The 19793-nt window shown below is 35.0% G+C and overlaps 1 protein-coding gene across 1 annotated transcript; it reads right to left on the bottom strand.

Annotated features, from left to right (window-relative positions):
* Nucleotides 1–2504: 2504 nt before the first annotated feature.
* On the bottom strand, nucleotides 2505–19352 carry LOC135693879 (phosphatidylserine lipase ABHD16A). The gene is made up of 22 exons (XM_089111527.1): nucleotides 19197–19352; nucleotides 17222–17328; nucleotides 16995–17051; nucleotides 16421–16487; nucleotides 14806–14892; nucleotides 14131–14210; nucleotides 13381–13541; nucleotides 12021–12094; nucleotides 11467–11507; nucleotides 11256–11351; nucleotides 10393–10456; nucleotides 10110–10159; nucleotides 9519–9630; nucleotides 8723–8775; nucleotides 8065–8128; nucleotides 7479–7542; nucleotides 6445–6501; nucleotides 5649–5708; nucleotides 5205–5281; nucleotides 4740–4838; nucleotides 4021–4067; nucleotides 2505–2752 (listed from the first exon to the last, which is right to left on the bottom strand). Exons 2-22 carry the CDS (start codon nucleotides 17324–17326, stop codon nucleotides 2669–2671), a joined length of 1599 nt encoding a protein of 532 aa, XP_088967653.1. The 5' UTR covers nucleotides 17327–17328; nucleotides 19197–19352; the 3' UTR covers nucleotides 2505–2668.
* Nucleotides 19353–19793: the final 441 nt, after the last annotated feature.

Below are 19793 nucleotides of genomic sequence, written 5' to 3'. Positions count from 1 at the left end.
CTTTCAGTTTCTATCGTTGTAGGCCAATGGAAGCAACATTGACATCCAGGATTTTTATTTTTGATTTTTGGCGCCGTCTCAATTTTTATACGTTGCTGTTGTTGCAAGTGGGTCAGAAGTTATCCGGGTTTCGGCGTTTCCATTAACTCGCAGGTGGGTCAAAAGATACCCGGGTAAAAACTGACCCACTTTGACACCCGTTTTCAAACTTATCCGTTTTTCAGGTGGGTTAGTGGGAAAGAGACGCAGAAACGGATAACTTTTAACCCGGATATGTTTTAACCCAGGCTAGTGGAAAGGCTGCCTCAACCTTAAAGGCTCTTGCGCAACCGGCACGCTATAATTCAAAAGACCGACCTAATATCGCACTGCATGAAAATAAAAAACACAGTCAATTTCTCAAGACAACTGTCGCTAAGCATGCCGGTTGCGCAAGAGCCTTTAAGATTTTGAAAAGAGCATACGTCTAGTTTCGAAAGAAAAGATTGGGCTACTTGGGGCTACTGCTACTGGATACCTGAGAGAAAAACATTATAGTATTCTCTCTCATTCTTTCATTACATTTCATTTCTTTCATTTCATACATTTTTTCCTAACCTGCACGATAAACGTAATTTTGATATGATAATATGCTTTACCTATTAATACTGAGACTACCGATGCAGGGCGGTCTCGGGAGCTTCACAACCAATACCAACCAAAACTCAAAATTTACTGAATATTTTTTGCACTTATGCTCTTATGAAAATTTCTGAAATTTTAGAATTCTTAGCCCCCTCCGTCCATTCAAGTTCATTTTACGGACAGCAGATCTTGGTTGAGAGGATCGTTACAAGAAACGTCTGGCAGGGTCATCTGAAAGGAATGAACGGAAGTGTTAAGCACTAGTGCAAGCCTCATTTAATCAATGGTTTTGCCACAAGATTAAGCCAAACTTAAAATCCATGATAGTAAAATCAGCAATCTCAAAGACGATTTTGAACGAACCGAAGACACACTATGCAATGCTAAAAGCATTGGAAGATCTTTTGAATTCTATTTTATCTTCTGGCATCAGCATGTTCAAAAAATTATTAAAAGCAGGTGTTTTTATCGAAAGAAACTTCACAAAACGTTAAAAGCTGCTAGAGATAACGAAACAGTGTGTGAAGCATAGAATTATCAACAGAGGGAAGATGGAACATTTCTGATTGTAGTAGGGAAACGGAACAAAGAAATGTTTGAAAGGGGATTGAATAACCGCTATGAGCTCTGCAATATTTACAAAAAATGGCAGGTTATCATAGATTTATCTAGCATTCGCACATTCATTGTGCTTTATTTTCGTCTGAAAAGATAATAATTTTGCTATCGTTCATTAGCTCTGCTATCCCATTAGCAGCTGCAAATATTCTAATGCGCATGAAGACCTAAAGCAAGACACAAAACCTAACATTGGCCTTTACAGGATATATTTTTGATTTGCTTTGGTGGAGCAGCAAAATCCAACTGGGGCAGAACGCAAATACGACAACGCATCAGCAGGCGAATTTTAGAAACCATTACTAGCAAAACAAGCTTTTCGTGGTACAGAATTTAAAAATTGCTTTGAAAAAAGCAAATATTTTGAAACATGTTTCTAAAGCTTTTCAGAGTTTGAAACTTCAGAACATAAATCGAAAACCCGAAAGGAACATGCTTCAAATGTTTCTTTTTTCACAGCAATACTAGTAAAACACAAAGAAAAAGATAAGTCAACTTTACTCAACAACAAGCAGCTTCGTTGATTTAACCAAAAATTTGTTCTTAAGGCGTTGGGGTCGGTCAACAAAAAACCAAGTCTGTCCAGGGAATGGCTCCTGAAATTTTTTCCCATCAAGACAGATGCACTCACCCACCTCTGGGCACCAACCCCATCAAAGGAGATGCAAAAAGACATAAAGATGATTAAATAATGCACGGACACCTAAAGAAGCAAGGCAGAACATCTGAAATCTGGTGGCGGTGCTGGTTATAAAGGAAACAGAAGGCCAGCCTCAATTAATTTAATGCAAAAACATAGCTCAAGAAGGCATAAATGAATACAAATACACGTTTCCAAAGAAGCACATCACTAAATTTTTGAGATCCCACAGCCAAAGAAAACTAATTTTCACATAGTAAACAAAATATCAACCAAGAGAACAAGGATCCTATCACAAAAAAGGAGAGCAAAGAGAGGTGAAGTCCCCAGTCAGAAAAAAAATTTAGGAACTCTTTCGTGAATTGTCACACATGTTCTTTTATGAAACTTCATATGGTTCGTATTAGATGTTGTTGGTTCAAACAACTTGGAAAAAGAGAAAACGATGTACCTTTCTATTACTACACTTTTGTCGACTTTTTGCAAGAAACCAATCATTGAAAATCAAATAGTCATGGACGGTTTAAGTAAGAAATACTAAGTAAAAAAATTATTGTAACTGAGAAATATGGCAACAATGAAGAAGTTTCCGTGAAGGACAAAGGGACAAAAACTCAGTTGAGCTGGAGCGATGTTCCTAACTTTTGAAAACATACTCAAAATCTAGTGAAAATCTACCTCTATAGAAAACCTAAATCGTGCAAAGACTAAATGTTCTTTCTTCACTGAAAACCATGGATTTCATTGGCAGATCGTCCTGTCACAGCTCCTTATTCTCCTAGCCATCTAATAATGCCACGGGAAGCGGAAGTACGAAGACGGGAGAGGAGTGTTATGAGTGGCGTCAAAGTGATCCATGTGTTTTGATACCTGTAAGCAAAATACCATACGATAAAAGTGATCTTGTGGATGGTTGGATATTAGTCACATCTCAGCAGTAACTATGGTATCTACGAGGGTATGAGATGAGGCTTGCTGGAAAGCCTTCCCTTGCGCTGTTTGCTTTTTATGTATCATCCGGCTCGGAGGATCATTTCATAGCAGTGGTGGCGCCAGGGGAGGGCTAGGGGGGCTACAGCCCCTCCGTCGGAAGCATCTAGCCCCCCAACGGAGGAAATTTTAGGTTATTGTCGGAGCAAATTTGACAAAATAACGTACGAAAACTGCTTATTTTAGTCATTTTAGCCCCCCTGTCGGAAGCTCCAAGCCCTCTGTCGGGAGATTTCTGGCGCCACCACTGTTTCATAGCATCTCCTACTAAGTTGTACGCAACGCCACATGGCATTTATTTTTGGTATCATCTAATAAGGAGACATAAAGGCATGCTCAGCAGTTAGAGAATGCTTTGCAAAGTCGTTAACAATGCATTTCTTTCTCACGACAAATTATGTCTGTGTTTCCAATGATGAGTGATATTCTAAAATTTCTCATCACATATAACAGTTTCTCATCTTATAGCGGTGCTCAAAAAAAGTTTCTCATCCTATAGTGATGAGGTAAAATATAGGGCAGCTTATGAATCAGCGATTTTTTGTGAAAATTGTTTACATCCAGCACATAAAGAGCCTTGGCCAGTCTACGTTCTGAGTCTAAGTGTCTTGGACATTTAAGTTCTGAGCTGAGAATGAAGTTTGTAGAACTTTGCTCATCGTCCATTGAGCCAGATTAAACGAGGAAAGATTTAGCTATGCGCATAAAACATTTCAAAGCTATTCTGACAGTTTACATCAAGGCAGGACTTTTTAGATGAACACAGAAATTTTATCTTTAAAATATTTTGGTACATATAACTATGTGATTTTGTCATAAAGGTTGCATCAAAATGACCCAATACTATTCCGTTTCCTTAAAAGATCACAGTCATTACTGCCGAGATGGGACAACATGTAACAGTATTAGCAAAATAAAAATATATCACATCAATAGAGCGTTATCTAAAGGTAGGAAAAGTTGAGCATAAAAACTAAAAAATAAAACAAACTCTTGCATACAAAATTCATGTATACAGAAAATACGGAGGTAAGCGTAAAGTTTTTATACAGGCCTGACTTACTATGCAGGTCTGAAATATAAAAGCATGCCTTTAGGTTTCCATAAAATATATAATATCAAATGAAATATTTTGTTGAAGTACTTACAAGAAACAATGCAACATTACATCGAAACTCAGGTTCCCATTCTTCGCCTGAGAAAAAAAGGTTAATTCAAAGAACGAGCATATGCAGATGGTGGCTAAAAAAAGTCTATTCCAGAATACAAGTAAATTTTTAAATTAAATGTGGATAGATTCGGTAGGGACGGTTGAAGCACATCGAATTTATGGCATCAAACCATCGTAGAGTTACTTCTCTAAAATATGTGAAATGGCGTACGATTTTTGAACTTTTCTTAGTCACATTAGAAGACAGTAACCTTCCTTAATGATGTAAGGTTAATATACAAATAGTTACTACCACATATTTGTCTGTAACTGAACATGAAGCATGCATAACATGTATTCCACTTTATTGACTACAAAAAAAGTATTTTATCTACTCTTTACTGCAAGAATAGTAGTATACTGCATCAAAATAAATCAACACAATCCTCAATACAAGACCATCTACACGCCATCAACACATAAATCCAACTTCCTTCTTGTATGTTCTTTGATGTCGTTATCGTGATACTGTTGTGTTGTGTTTTAACCTAAACTGGTCATGTTAACACGGATACATCTTCTTGATGAAAAATCTTAAGTTTTTAAATCTACAAGGAAACGATGCGTTGTCAAATAATAACGTTTGTGCAAAAGGACCTTTATGAATTCTTAAAAAAACTCCAGAACTTAGATTGAGAAAAGCGCATCTGAACGTACCTGCGTGACAAGGAAACGTTGGCCATTGGCCGTTTGTCGCCAGTTTTATGGCATTTTCGCATGCCTCTTCATTGTATCTGTACCGCTCTTTGACAGCAGCTGAATAGGAAGATATCAACTTTAATGTTGTGCACAAGAAGGAATCATTCTTATTAATCATCATGACGATAATGTCCTAAAACGTTCAAGTGATAGAAACAATAAGGAAAACATGTAGGCTATATAGGATAGCTGCATCAAATGCGAACAATAAAGACATTAGGTTTGCAGGGTGATTGGAATATTTCAATAATACCATAAATCTCGGTAAAAATAGTTTTGGTTGAGAAAAAAAACATCTTGGATGGATTCCATAAAAATGATTTTCCTGAGATCTAACACCAAGGAACACATTGTTAGAAAATTACTAAAGATGATATAAAATCGAATTCAAAGGTAGAGAATTTGACGTGGCGTGTCACCGACCTTGAACTTGAAAGTTTGGAGCGGCTAAGAATTCCCAGGCTGCGTTAACGCTTTCCTCTGTCATGATGCCGGGATATCTACAAAAACATTTAGGTAGGTAATGTTTTCTCAATTTGTAAAGTAATTCAATAATTTTTTTCCAATTTCTGCAACATATTTTGCATATCTTAAACAAGTAATAATTACAACAAGGAAAGTAGGCTTAAATTAAAGCAAAAGATCAGTTTTTTTAGAAATTTTTAGCCGTGACATGCCAAAGAGCAGGAAAATCCACACGTGATCCATACTCTGAAAATAAGGTTGTAAAGAATGAAGAATTCCAACTATGCTTATAGGAACGAAAAGAATTAAGGATTGCAAACTGGGCAACAAAAACCAATTTCGGATAAACCATAACATTTCAAAACTTATGACCCAGGATGTAGTGAAAAATAGAAATGTTACCTGTATCTCAAAAGGTTGACTAACAAGAAATTTCCACGGTTGGTTGCTGGTTCAAAGGACCTGTAAAAAAGAGGCTACAATGGTTAGGATTCCAAAAAAACAGAGAAATTATGTTTCCAAAGAAAAAACTGTCGAAAGAAAAGTTAAAAATCATTACTTGCGATTAGATGATTACCTGTGAGTAAAAATTGACAATTTTGGTTCAAGCCAATAGTATACATGGCTCCAAAAATTGGTTTCGAACGTTCGATGGCTAACTGTTTCAGATAGAATGCTTCTTGAGTGACAGGTTTCAGATTATGTAATCAAAAATTGCATAAATTTTTAAAAGGTGTAACTTCATACCACCAGGGGCATCTTTTCTGCATAAGTTTGTTACTTGTTTTACTAGAAATCCATAATTATTCGATAAAGTTCTACATATTCCTAAACCAGATACACAGCATTAAAGTCAGCATTCTTCATCATCAGCTACATCGCTACACAATTCTACGAGGAGGGAGTGCCTGCGCAGCTGGTCATTGCGGATGTGAATTCGCTGGGTCAGAGGTGTTTGATTCCACAGGCATAAAAATCGAACACTAAATGGTACGTTGAACGTAATATAAAATTTTATATATTTAATTGTGTGTTCTGTTAAAACACGGCACACAAAACCCTGCAGAGGGAAGTTTAGGTCCAATTATAAAGGACCCTTGAAGCACACAGCCAGCGCTAAAGAAATACAAGCAAAAGTTTGAAAACAGACAACAACAAAACAAAATAAAGTGGCAGGGTCTTTGAAAATTCAACTCACTTTGTTGTGATGATTTCCTCTTGAAATCTTCGTATCAATCGAACTGGACCAGGGTACCTTTATTAAAAAGTAGTGTTACAAATTTTCTGTCCTTACATCAAACAGGAAGAAAATCTAATGTGCATATTAATCTCTGTGTTATATCACAAATGTAAAAAATAAACACATTTTCTGGGCAGATGCTCATGAAATGGCCTGTTAGTCTTTGGTTGTAACTAATATTGTGGCAATATTAATGGACACAAGATCTATAACTAGCCTTGGCCATAATCATCATATCTGATTTTCCAGAAAAAAACAAAGACGAAGGGACTGAACAGTGAAGTGTTGGGTTGGGTTCAAGGGTTCAAGATGTTTAAATAAACCTACGAGCTTGGTTTTCGGGATGATAAGTGTGTAGAAAAATAGGCTTTCGATGTTGAACGGGCCTAATGTTTGTCCTACCTTTATCACATTATCTACACACTGAGATGCATCACTATTAGGCATTAGGGCAAATGAGTTTGTGAATGACGAATATGCAGTTATGAGGCTCTTAAGGGTACGGAAGCAGTACGATGGCCAGGCTATATATCAGGAAGTGCCGGTTCGATTTTTATCAAAATCTCAGCACGGTGTAGAAAAAGAAGAAACACAGGAAGCTTTGGGCCTTCAAACAGATACTTTCTTTAAATCGTATATATTTCCTAAAACCCTAAATTACTATTTTCAATCATTTGGTAACAAACAGGTAAAGAGTTATAAGCGAAATATGATCGAGAGGATGAGAAAACTCACTTGGACTGGCGCTCTAATACCTTTTACACGAGAACTAGCAATACGATTAAAATATGAATCTAGTCTTTATTAGTAAATGGTTTACGAATGAATAAGCTACAGCAGCTTGATATTTACATGCTTCTGTACCTGGTAGTCTTGAGTTTTCAATAGAAATTACCCCTCAGGATTTAAAATGTGGCCTTCAAAGAGACTCTTATGTTACCTGCTAAATGATTTAGAGGTCGATGTTTGCAGTAATTATAACTTTGGTTCACCTGAGAAGCTGCTGCTCCACATTCAACGGGAAGTAATCCCTTACCACTCTTTTAACAGTGCTCACTAAGGACGAAAAGCGAGATGAGTTTTATAAGCTTTATGTTGCTGCTGTTTAATGGTAGTTGATATGAAGAAGCACTTGCCCATTGACAGAATAAAGACACTGACCGTAAAAAGTTTTATTTTTCATTATAAATGGTTTAATAACAAAATCGACCACAAGATAAAATGAAGATAACATAGAACTAGGGTAGGTCTATCATTGTCTTAATATATTTTAGAAAATCAGTCTTCTAGATGTTAATTAAATGGCAAAAAACTTTTGGATACAGAACAAACTTAAAGCATGACAAAAATGAGTTTAGAAAGAACTTCGACCGGATCCTAAATGGCTGACTAACCTCCCATACTGCTGAATGAGTGTCTCATTCAAATATTGGAATGACAACCTTATATGGTAATATCTATTGAACTCGATAATGCCGGCCTAATTTTGAATGCAACAGTACTGGTTAGAGATAACTATCAGCATCCAAAAGTATCATGAAAAACAAATGAATTTCAAAAAGGATTAAACGGACATACGGAGTACTGAGGGCATCCTTGCTGTAGCCAAAGGAAGAACATTGTCAAACGTGGCATCCAAAATCTAGATGAGACATAAATGACAGAAAGGTGAGACCAAAACATGCCAAATAGAAGGGACAAAGAATATATCCTGAATTCAGAGGCCATATTTACACTCTCTCAAACATAGGGTTATCAGTCAATAAGCATTGATCAACACAATAACGCTTTTTTCGTGCTAATGTAGATAGATTCCAAAACTGCTAGATGGAATGACGATCGGGCTTTACCAATAATACGAAACATGTCGCCATTTTAGTTTTTTGCACAATCTGGGTTTTCCAGTAAATGCTGCCCGATAGCAGAATCGCATGTTTTAGTTGTACTTTCGTAGGCAAAAGGAGTTTGTTTTCACCTTAGGACTCCATTGGTAACATTCTCTATAGGCAAGCGGCACTGATTGGGCAACCTCAACAGTCATGTGCCCGCGTTTCTGATTGGCCTATATCGATCCACAACTGGGTATAAGTATTTCCTAGCGTAGAGTTTTCGATCTATGTTCTGGCGTTTTAAACTCTGAAGAGGGTCAGACGAAAAGCTTTAATTTACTCAAATGTTTGCTTTTTCCAAAGCCATTTTCAAGAATTGAGAATTTACTTGAAACACAAAGACTTACGATTCCTTTGATCTGAGGGTAGGCCATTGCAGCATAGGATGCCGAATACCCACCTATAATAAACAAAAAACATTTTGAATGAATGAATGAAAGAATATTTGAATAGGTATCGTCTTACGATGAAATTGTGATACAGAGAAATCTCATCACCGGACACTTTCAAACAACGGATATCCGCAAACAACGGACAACTGCAATCAACGGACAACTGCAATCAACGGACACCCTCAAACTAAGGATATCTCAAAACATCGGACACCTTCCTAAGCGGATAATAGATGTGGTCCTTGGTGTAACCATTATATGGAGATTTCCCAAAACATGAATGTATTTAGAAGAAAACCATTATTCTAAAAGACTCGTTCATTCGTGAAAATGGAGAGGATTTGAAGCTCATCAGGACTGACGTCTCTACATTTATATAAATATTCACAGTTTACGATGAGTTGATAAATAGTTCATCTTCACGATTAGCCAAGCGTTAGTGAGGCATATCAATTAAATCAGCAAGTGAAGATAAACATACACGGTGGTATGAACCAATTTTTAAAAAACTCTTTGGCTTCCTTTACGGAAAATCAAATTTAAAAAAACTGCTGGTTTTGATGAAGTTACAAAATAAGTACAATAAATTCATGGCCCAACTGTAAGTAGGAACTCTTGTAAACGATTCATGAAAGGAAAGGCACATGTGTTAGCACAAAAGCTTTGTTCAATTTTCTTGTGTTAACCCAGCCTGCCAAAGGCAAACCAGATAATTGCAAAAGCAATAAAGGAGAATATAGGTTACACTAACCTATTGACCATGCAAAAAATATTATATTTTCCAGAGGGAATCCAAGTTTGGTAACAGCATACTTGACAACAGCGTCAACGGCCTTTTTCTCCGGATCTGGGTAGGGGAGCCCCTAGTGAAAAAGCATAGATAGTTCGTCTTTAACCTCTCATAAAAATGACTATTATTTGAAACTATTTGAGTCAACAGCAAAGCCACCGTCCTGAGAAGTGAAACAATCTAATTCTACTTCTCTGCATGAAGATCGCTCTCCTCATCAAATGTCTCATTCTTTCTTTTCTCTTAGCATTGTCCCCATTTATATATGAACATAAGGTACGAAGCCAGAACAAAACCGGAATCAAAACTTTAGATCGGTTATATTTTCTCAATTCCCTTTGGCTTTAAATAACATTATGATAAAAATCACAATGGTTTACAAGATGATAATTTATGACAATTATGATAAATTGGAAAAAATCTTTTTTGTGCAACAAATCTAATGGAACGTAACAAAGTGATGTCATTGGTTTAACATTAAGCACATCACGTTAAGAAAATTCGTTAGGAAGAGCTGGGCCTTATCACTTGAAAATTAATTATTTATGATACCGAACTGCCAGCAAAGCCAGGATGGTTCCAGCCAAGAATTGAGTATCCGGCTAAAATAAAAACGAGGGGTTGATAATGGCAAAACAAACAGCAATGACAACTGGAAAACAAAGATGCCTATATGTAAACAATTTTATGAATGGCGCAAAAATTTCTATGATAATATTTCTCTTGTGTAAGTGAGTAAGAATAGTTGAAAATTTCTATGATAACATATTTGTGACTGTCAAAGTGTGACATTACTAAAACATTGTTTGCTAACGTCAATGCTTCGGATTCTTACCAATTCGCGGAACAACCATGCATCCAAGTTCATAGAAAGCTGCATTTCCCTCACATGTAATAACCTAATAAAAAAATTCATTTTAAGTTAATATACACCTCTTTACAGTGGCGGATTCAAGGGTGGCAACTAGGGGCAGTTGCCCCTTCCTCAACGAGTTGAAGCAAGTGTGGCGCCCCTTTTTTGGAAACTATGCGCCCCCTTTGAAGAATGAGAATCAAGTGAAAAAGTTTTTGAGACCGATAAGTTAATTTGCTTCAAGGATTACCTCAAAGCTATCTTGTTTATTCCGAAAATGGATCTGAAATTGTTGTATACAGCGAACTCTCGTCATTAATTTTTGCAAATATTTTAGCGCCCCCACTACCAACTGCCCCAAATTTGCTCTGGATCCGCCTTTGCCTCTTTACTTAATTTAAAAGTGTAAAAGTAAGCTAAGCCTAGTAAAATTGAGGTATAATGGTAAGAAAGATTCAGATATGATTAAAAATACTCAGCTAGTAAAAATAAGTAAAAAGAGATATAACAGCATCGATAGTGTTGTGCAAACATCAATCAGTTTGTGCAAAAACTTTTAGCATATGCAACGAACTTTTGATTTGATGCTGATTGATTTATCGACTTAAGAGATAAGAAGTTACACAAAAAATTTAGTTCGTGTGAAAATTTCTTATTATAAACAAAGAATTTTTCAGGAAAAAAGACATATCAACCCGTTAAAAATTCTACGATAAAAACACAAAGGGGTTGCCTTACACCTGAATACTTACAAAAGATAAAAAACGTAGAATACATATTTAAAACGAAAATGATAAAATCATAGTAAGTGTATATTTTAAGCTTGAAGATAAATTGTTACTCACCAGTGTTTCACCATTGTATTCAATACTTCTTTTGTCTAAAAACATCGTGTCAATCTCATTGCCATCTTCAGTCAGCACTTTAGCTCGTCTGCCGTTCTAGCAAAAATTAGTTATTGAAAAATAAGAGACCGTCAAAGTGCAAGTGCCGGAACAGAAATATAGTTTAAACATACAATGAAAAAATAGTTAATGTAATATGTAGTCTTCATACCTTTTCAATCAAATATGCACGCCCCTTAAGGATGGTATCGGCTGTGAAAAAAAAAGTAATGTGAAAAATGCCCAATGGGACCTCAATGTAGATTGTAAATAAAATAAAGTAAAGGTTACAAATCAGTTAAGAAGAACAGAATAGGTGAAAAAATGCCAATCTTGTAGGAAGAACAGGATGCTTCTATTAACATCTAAATCAGTTTGTAAGATATACAAATTATCATATCTAAGAAACAACACTTTAGACACTTAAGAGTTTACACAAAATCAAGTATACAAAACACCAGTAATAAATAATTTGAATCAATACCTAAGAGGTAAATAGGAGTCTTAGCGAGTGCGTTGGACTTCAAATAAATGCCTCTCTTCAAGTTCTTCATAAATCAAATAAAAATTGGAAACTAGGAAACATAAAGGTAGCAAGCTTGATCTGGTTCTTTCAAGGAATAGCCAAAGAGAAACTCTGAAGAACTAACTGAGCATTCGTATTTAACAAAACCATTATTACTATCTAAAGAATTACAGAAGTTTAGACATACAAAAAATACTAACCAAAAGCATTTTGCAACAACTTCACTGATCCTGGATATATCATGGGTCTCGCAAAACCATGGGCGACAAAGTAGCTAGAATATTACAGAAGCTACTACAACCAACGTTAAAAGAACATAATTGTCACTAAAAACCACATTTGCTAGACAACACCGGACAAGGCTAGAAAAGAATCTTTTTAATTAAGCATTAAACGTAGCACATTATTGTGTGGCAAGGTGTTTAGTGGTGAGCTTTTTCTCACAAACAAGGATGCAGTGATTCAGAGAAATATAAGAAATAAAAACAACATAGATAAGAAGCCCATTTGTAAGATACATTTTTAAACTAAGGAAACCAGAGAAAGGAATGTTATGAACAAAAATTTAGGATAAAATAGGACAAGATATGACGAAGGGATATTAAAGTTACGGAAAACATTTTCTGGATAAAAACATCAATTTTTCGATTTTCTCACATTCACGCAGGCGAACTTTCAAGGCACACAATAATACCAATTTTGAAACAAACAGAAATTTTGAAAATGGAAAAAATCATATGTAACGGAGGTTTCAACAATTTCTTTTTCAGAACTTTTAGTTGAGGCCTGAAAATTTCTTGACCTGTTATGCCGATTATCCTTGCTTTGCATTGTGCTTTGCATATATTGTGGTCGCATGTCTTATTTACAATATCACATTGCACATTCATGTATCCAATGTACGGCCCGCCGTGTTTATTTAAACAGGCTAATTGATCTTAAGCTTCAAGTGACTTGACCCCGATTATACTATCGTACCTTGCAAGTTCGATCAGTAAAACCCCGTTTTCTCCGGACTTACAATTCCTTCACATACAGGTGTGAAAAAGCTATTTTGTATCCAAAGAACCAATCGAATGGCTCAAAACTTTGCATACGGCAAGGACAGACGTCGGGTAAGCAAAGTATGTCTTAAAATTTTGGTATTTGCTCTGGTCCGTCTTTTATAGCCAAATACAGCTATGAGAGTGAGACACAGTTTGGTAGCTAAGGCTTTCTGCTGATATAAGTCAGATTTTGTTACCTCAAACGCAAGGGTACAAAATAGTTTTGAAGGTGGTACACTTATTTAAGCAATAAACTTGCTTGGAAAGTATCATTTTACAATCTTTGTCAATTATTTTGATATGGTTGGAATCGCCACATTCTTGTGCGTCGAATGATGTATAGCTTAATCTGATTCCGTTAATGGTTTTGCTTTTAGGGAGAGAAAACCAAATATCGTGTCAAAAAAGTTTACCGTAACCCTAAATTTGAAAAGTAGAAAAAAAGTTCATTTAGATTTAAATCAAACTGCTCTATTAAAGGATAATCTATCAATGCATTATAGTTGGCACTTACTCAAAAGCTTTCAGGGGTAGTTGGATAAACTTCCAGGTAAATGGCACATCATCATTCTTTTCAGCAGACTGTCGGTACTTCATAGGGGCCAAGGAACTTTCGTTCCATTTGAAATCAACCAACCAGGCAAAGAATTCAAAATCATATGCTTGCAGCTGTTCCTGTGTAAGCAAAAGCAAGGAAATAAATGGTTTATCTGTAACTAGTAGTATCTAACTGTTTGGCAAGGTACATTGTCAGATGGGCTTTTATTTAAACATTCAAACCAAAAACTAACTTATATTTCTTGATAATCCTTCTCCCTTTTCTAATTATGGATGTTAAAGCATTCAGCTAAAAATGACTGTGAAGGATTGGTTATAATGCCTAGACTACTGAAAACTATTTCAATCTGACAAACAACTGAAATTTTCTCATAGAATAAATCTTACAATGTCATATTTACTGATAATAAAAAAGAATGATAAATGTTATCAGAAAGATTGTTCTTCATATTTTTACAATAATAGCTCCACCACATTCATAGCTCTACACAATCAATGCAGAAATAAACATTAATCAATGGATTGTTTCGGTACTTATATTTTGTGACACAAACAGGGCTGGTGGTGATTATGAAAGCCAAAAAGTTATCTACACTAGTATCTGGTAATTATCTAAAAAGGTTTACATTATTGAATTCAATACATTTGCATATAAAGTAATTTTTTGACCATGCAGAATATACATAAGTCTGTGAAAAAGATATACCTTGAATTCAGGATCTTGTCTTGCTTCATCTAAAATTTTCATGAACCGCTGATAATGAGGATTCCTATATCTGTCGATTCCTTTCACAAAGATAAACAGAATCATGAATGTTAATCATCATATAAAGGTTTTCAGCAGATTATTTCAAAAGTCATTACTTGTTACCAGTAACAAGACAAATAAAAGCTGTTCTTACAAACTTAAACATGCAGGTCGTTCTAAAAGCTGTTTAAGGTAATAAATAATTAGGCTTCCCACATGAATTGAGTTTTGTGATTGTGTGTCTTAAACCTAACAGTAAATTATGCAATTTGTCACCTGTAACACAAAAAAGGAAATCTATGATGTAGCAAATTAGTTTTGAAGAGAATGTTACAAAATTACAGCCAACTTATTTAGCAATTAGCATTGTAAAGTTCAAATTTAAAAATTTCCTACAAAATATTTGTACACTGTTTTTCTTGGTTCTATAAAGTTTCAAGATAAGATACCAAAAAATGATATTTAACTGGGATACAGACTTTCTGGTCATTGCACAAAAGGACACGAGTTAAATCACTTGTGGCTGCTAAATGTTGTAATTTATGAGACTTGTATGAATAAAGCTAAGGATTCTAACAGCAATTACCATGATTAAAGGCATTTGTGTTTCCTATAGTAACATATAGTACATACCTCTACCAATCAAAAGAATACTGACGCCTACTCCAAGAGTTGCAAACACTTTTGATAGATACATAATTTGGCTTGCTGTCATCAACCCTGTAAAAGTTTTAAACAGCGGTTTAAGCCTCATGTAAGCAAGTCAATGATTTTTTGGACAATTTTCCAAAGACCAATACACTAATTCCACTTACAGCCATCCTTTGGAGATATCTCCAACCTTCATTGTACAACTTTTTTAAGCTCAGATTTGGTTATCACCATAATTTTAGATTGGGTACAAGTTGCAAACACTTTTGATAGATACATAATTTGGCTTGCAGTCATCAACCCTGTAAAAGTTTTAAACAGCGGTTTAAGCCTCATGTAAGCAAGTCAATGATTTTTTGGACAATTTTCCAAAGACCAATACACTAATTCCACTTACAGCCATCCTTTGGAGATATCTCCAACCTTCATTGTACAACTTTTTTAAGCTCAGATTTGGTTATCACCATAATTTTAGATTGGGTACAATTTTTTATATTGTTTGTGCTTATATTTGATATTTTATAGAAAAATGAAGTTTGAAGACTTGTAAGGGTTTTGACCACAAAAATAATTCTGGGTGAAAATTTACCAACCCCTATAGCTGCCAATCATGGTCAAATCCCTGACAAATTTTTATCTTTGCTCTCAACCCAAAGCTGAGGTTAAAAAATTTGTACAAAAGAATTTGAAGAAGTAATGAGGCTGTAATTTGAATTGGTGTGTTTATAGCCTATTCTCAGAGTTACAAAATTTCAACATCAACCAGTAATACCCCAGGCACCGTTAAAACCTTAACTTTTGCAGTTATAGATAGCTTCCAATAAACATTTGAGCAAAAAGTTAACTGCCAAATTCCAAAAATAAGTCCAAGGCCTTTAAAAGGTCAAGGGGCTTATTTTTTCTGGGGAGGGGGCTCTATTCTGGGTGGCTGGATCTATGATAGGAATTCACATACTTTCAAACACAAAATGCAAAATCGTTTTTTTTCAAGCCTAAATGAAAAGATCAGTCATGTTTCAGAGACATTCAAAATGCTGGTACCATTGTGTAAAGAAGGGTATATTAAAAAAAACACAGAAAATATAGTGGGTGAAGCTGGATATGCCCAAGAAGGCACATTGACTCAGGGAGAAAGCACTGAGGTACCCTGATATCAAATGTTTAAGGTAATAAGCACTGCAAGCTAGATGTAAAAAATGGACTAATGCACTGATGAATAGAATTTGTTGTTCTTGTACTTTGTATTGGTATGAGGAGGGGGTAGGCATGTATTCTTGTTAAAGGGAGAAAATAGCCTTGGGCTAAAATTCATTAGGGCTAATATTTGTGAAGGCTTACATTTAGAAGCAAGTTACCATAAATGGGAAGGGGTTGATTATACTCTGGGGGAGTATATTCAAAGATATTTGAGGGGTTATATTAACAATTCTACAGTATGAGCCTGTGGAAAATCAAAACTTATTGTAAAAAAAAGTCCTTTACCAAAACATAAGATAAACAAAATTTATGACACAGAATAATCATCAATCCTAGAAGAAAAAATCTGGCAAACTCCCGCAAAAATTTAATTTGATGCATTTTATTTTTTTTGGCATACCTTTTCTAAACATGTAGAAAAGAACAACAGGTGACATGTAAATGGACAATGATACAGCATTTGAAATCTGGAAAAGAAATTGCAGTTTCCAAATATAATCTCACTTTGATAAAATAGACAAATGCAGGCCTAACAACATGATTTTCAGACATATTCAAAATGTCTAACATTTTGATAAAAAAGCATCAGCTAAATCAACTGGGCATTGCCAACTTTGAATATTAAAGACTCTAACAATCTGGTTGCCTAGTGAAAAGCTTGCAAAACATGGTCATAAATTGCAAGCATAATAATGAAAATGATAAGACAAAATGCATTGAAATAGTTTGTGCTAGCTTTTCACCTATTTTCAATGGCTACAAGAGACACCTTGATAACTAATAACTAAGAAATGAATAAGAAGGAAAGAATTATTTTTGATAATTTACTTTTTGCTGATGTATCATTTTTACAAAAAAGTCTACAAAGTACAATTGGTCAAACTGGCTTATAGCAGACAGACAAGGTGCAAGACCATGCTTTGCATATGCAAAAGCACTTTTAATTGAATGGTTAAAAATTATGCAACACTTACAGATTTGATGAGGAAATCACAAAAGAATTCCAAATTGTTTGGTTCATAGTCTCGCCCCTAAAACGAGTTCATATATTAGAAGTAGATATTTCAAATATTATATAACTTTAAATGCTATTGATTGCAAAAGAGATAAACAAGATAAAAGTCACTAGGGCATAAAAAGAATAGGTTAGGAATTATAATGATCACTTCTAAAGAATAATATAAATTTGCATCATACTCACAGATGGCCCTCTCGGAACTGGATAAATTCTTAACAGTCTTGGCCCCAGGGCAAACTTTTTCAAGACAATAAATGCTGACAATATATTTGTACCTAAAGCTGCCATATCTACAAGCAAAATTAAAAAATTTATAAGGATCTGCTATATAAATGTAAAAGGCTAAAGGTGTTACCTTTTATTGATTCTAAAATTCCTCACACATCTCTCTAATAATTATTTTTTTATCTGGTTTTCAGTTGAAGAAAGTCAATTACATAAAATTTAACTGAGGCAGAAGGTTTATGCAGAAAGGTATCTGAGACACACTATCATTGATTTGTTAAATCACAAGAAATGTTCTGCATTGTGTCACCTTTAAACCATTCTCAAGATTATTCACAAACCCTGGTTGAGACATTTGTAACAGACTTTAATTTGGCTGCTGTTCTTGTAGAGATCATATCACATAACAAAATTGTGCTTAAGGTTTTACAGTGGTATCTTCACTACTTTGGCAAAGACCTAGCATTGACTTTTATTGTTGGATGCAATAAAAAAAGTGCACCCATTATAAAAACCAGGAATAGAAAAGATGAAAAGGAAAAACCAAAATTAAAGAAACCATATAATTTTGCACTTTCCAGTTTTGAAAAAAGTAACTGCTAAGGAAAACCATTCAACTGAGAATAAAAAATATAAAAGAATGTCTATGAAAATTTGAAATAGCTAAAAAAACTTAAAATTGTCATGGGTGATTGAAAGAGTGAAAACGAAATTTACTTGCTTGTTCTAAATCATTTGCATGGGCGTGAAGAAGGGAAAGGCAATCACACAGTCAGTACAGTTGGAATTGTATTTAACTATAACTAACTATAACTATAACTTAAGGCTAAGAGCCTATGTCCGATCTGTGGAGTGACTTCACCCTGGACAGACCATTATACTAACTGACCACTCATGTCATGCCAAACTCTAAATAATAAATAATAACAAGTGTAACACCCAACTGATTTAGATGTCAGAAAAATAGTCTGTCCTGGGAAAAGCCACTTCATACTCATTGTATTTTCTCAAAAAGATAATGTTGTTGTCTTAATCCAAACTATTGAAATAATGTTTTTGTTTACAAGGGTAAGATATTTGGCAGCCATTCTGCCAGTTGGGCACATAACTTGTGCTGTAAGTTTGGTATCTAGATTTAATGCCATGCATACCCGTTTACTTACATTAGAAGGATGAATAGCTGAGTAGGATGGAGGGTAGTGGGAAGTGATTCTAACCTGATTTGACCCAATGAAGTCCTACTCATGAGCCTGGCAGCATTTTCACCTATATTGTATAATCACTTCTTGTTAAATTCTCCCTAAACATATTTTATATTTTAAGAATGGGTTTGGCAAATGATTGCTTTGGATTTTAATTAGCTTTTTGACTTCAATATATCATTATGCGAGGCAGAGGATGGGTATTTTGGTAGAATGATATTCTGAAAAGCTTAAATTTATGAAACAGGAACTTGTTAGAGTTAGGGAACAGTCTTCAAAACTACGCCAATGTAATCCTACATACAATGCTATTCGTCAATCTATACCCTAAACTTGTATCATTTATGCTTAGGTTAGTTTTTGATGACACACTATTTGGATGTTGTGAAATGTTACACTGCACTGTATGTCGACATTGCTGAATTAGTGTCCAACACATTACAAAAATATATTCAAGCACCCTAGCCTAGCATAAATAGACGCCTGTATTTATCGATTAGCTACATAGAATTAATAAGGATCTGCCTTATTTGATAACTGATTAAGTGACAAAGTAAATTACCACAGAGTGATTCTTTAGATGTCAAAAAGCTAACTGCTCTGCTCAGGCTTATGGAAGTGGAAGTCCAACATGACTACTAAATTTCCATTTTCAGATATAACAGTGGCTGTTTATCTTTACTGAAGAGATTTCTCAGTAACCTTGAACAAAATATAAGAGATGCACTTACCTTCAACTAAGAGTACACTTTGCAAACTTCTAGCTTAATCATAAATGTCAGTATCCAACATCTCACTCTAATTTCATTTCAAAGAACCAACTTCAGCTTTGCTCCTCCTCCACAGCTACAACCTCCATTCCAGCTCTAGTTACAATGATATCCGAAGTTTGACACCCAAAAGGTTAGCCCTCGCGCAGACTCGACTGGTTTTCCCAGAGATTAATCTAGTTGATTGGAAATTTAGTTGATTGGAAAATTCAGTGTTTCTCTCCCAGTAGGAAGAAAAAACCTTTTTTATACAAACAAAAGTTGGCTCCCGCAGCTAATTTCCCTTGCAAAAGGTTATGTTCATTTTGAACGATGATCATTGATGTCACTGCGATTTGATGACTTTCTATGTTGGGAGCCAAAACCCTGATAACTTTCTTTCAAGTAGACAAAATGATAAGGCTCCATTGCACCTATCATTATGGCTTAGTTTCCTTTCACACTTAAATTCTTTATTTTTTCTGCAAAAAAGTAATACAAAACAAGACTGCTCTTTAGATGTTTGCGTTTCTAATCCCAAGTGAAAGAAGATTACAAAGACTCTACAAAAAGTTCACT

This window comes from Rhopilema esculentum, chromosome 11 (assembly GCF_057945365.1).
Source record: "Rhopilema esculentum isolate cy_ngs chromosome 11, ASM5794536v1, whole genome shotgun sequence".
Classification (NCBI taxonomy): domain Eukaryota; kingdom Metazoa; phylum Cnidaria; class Scyphozoa; order Rhizostomeae; family Rhizostomatidae; genus Rhopilema; species Rhopilema esculentum.
The sequence above is the reverse complement of the archived record's forward strand: the minus strand, read 5'-3'. Positions and strand labels throughout refer to the sequence as shown.

Excerpts from the sequence above, each read along its gene's own strand:
- LOC135693879 (XM_089111527.1), bottom strand. The coding sequence starts at position 17,326 with ATGGCAGCTTTAGGTACAAATATATTGTCAGCATTTATTGTCTTGAAA. Across the intron at positions 14,893-16,420 it reads TTTCTACATGTTTAGAAAAG|GGTTGATGACAGCAAGCCAA; the intron begins GTATGCCAAAAA and ends AAACTTTTACAG. Across the intron at positions 13,542-14,130 it reads GACAAGATCCTGAATTCAAG|GAACAGCTGCAAGCATATGA; the intron begins GTATATCTTTTT and ends TTGCTTACACAG.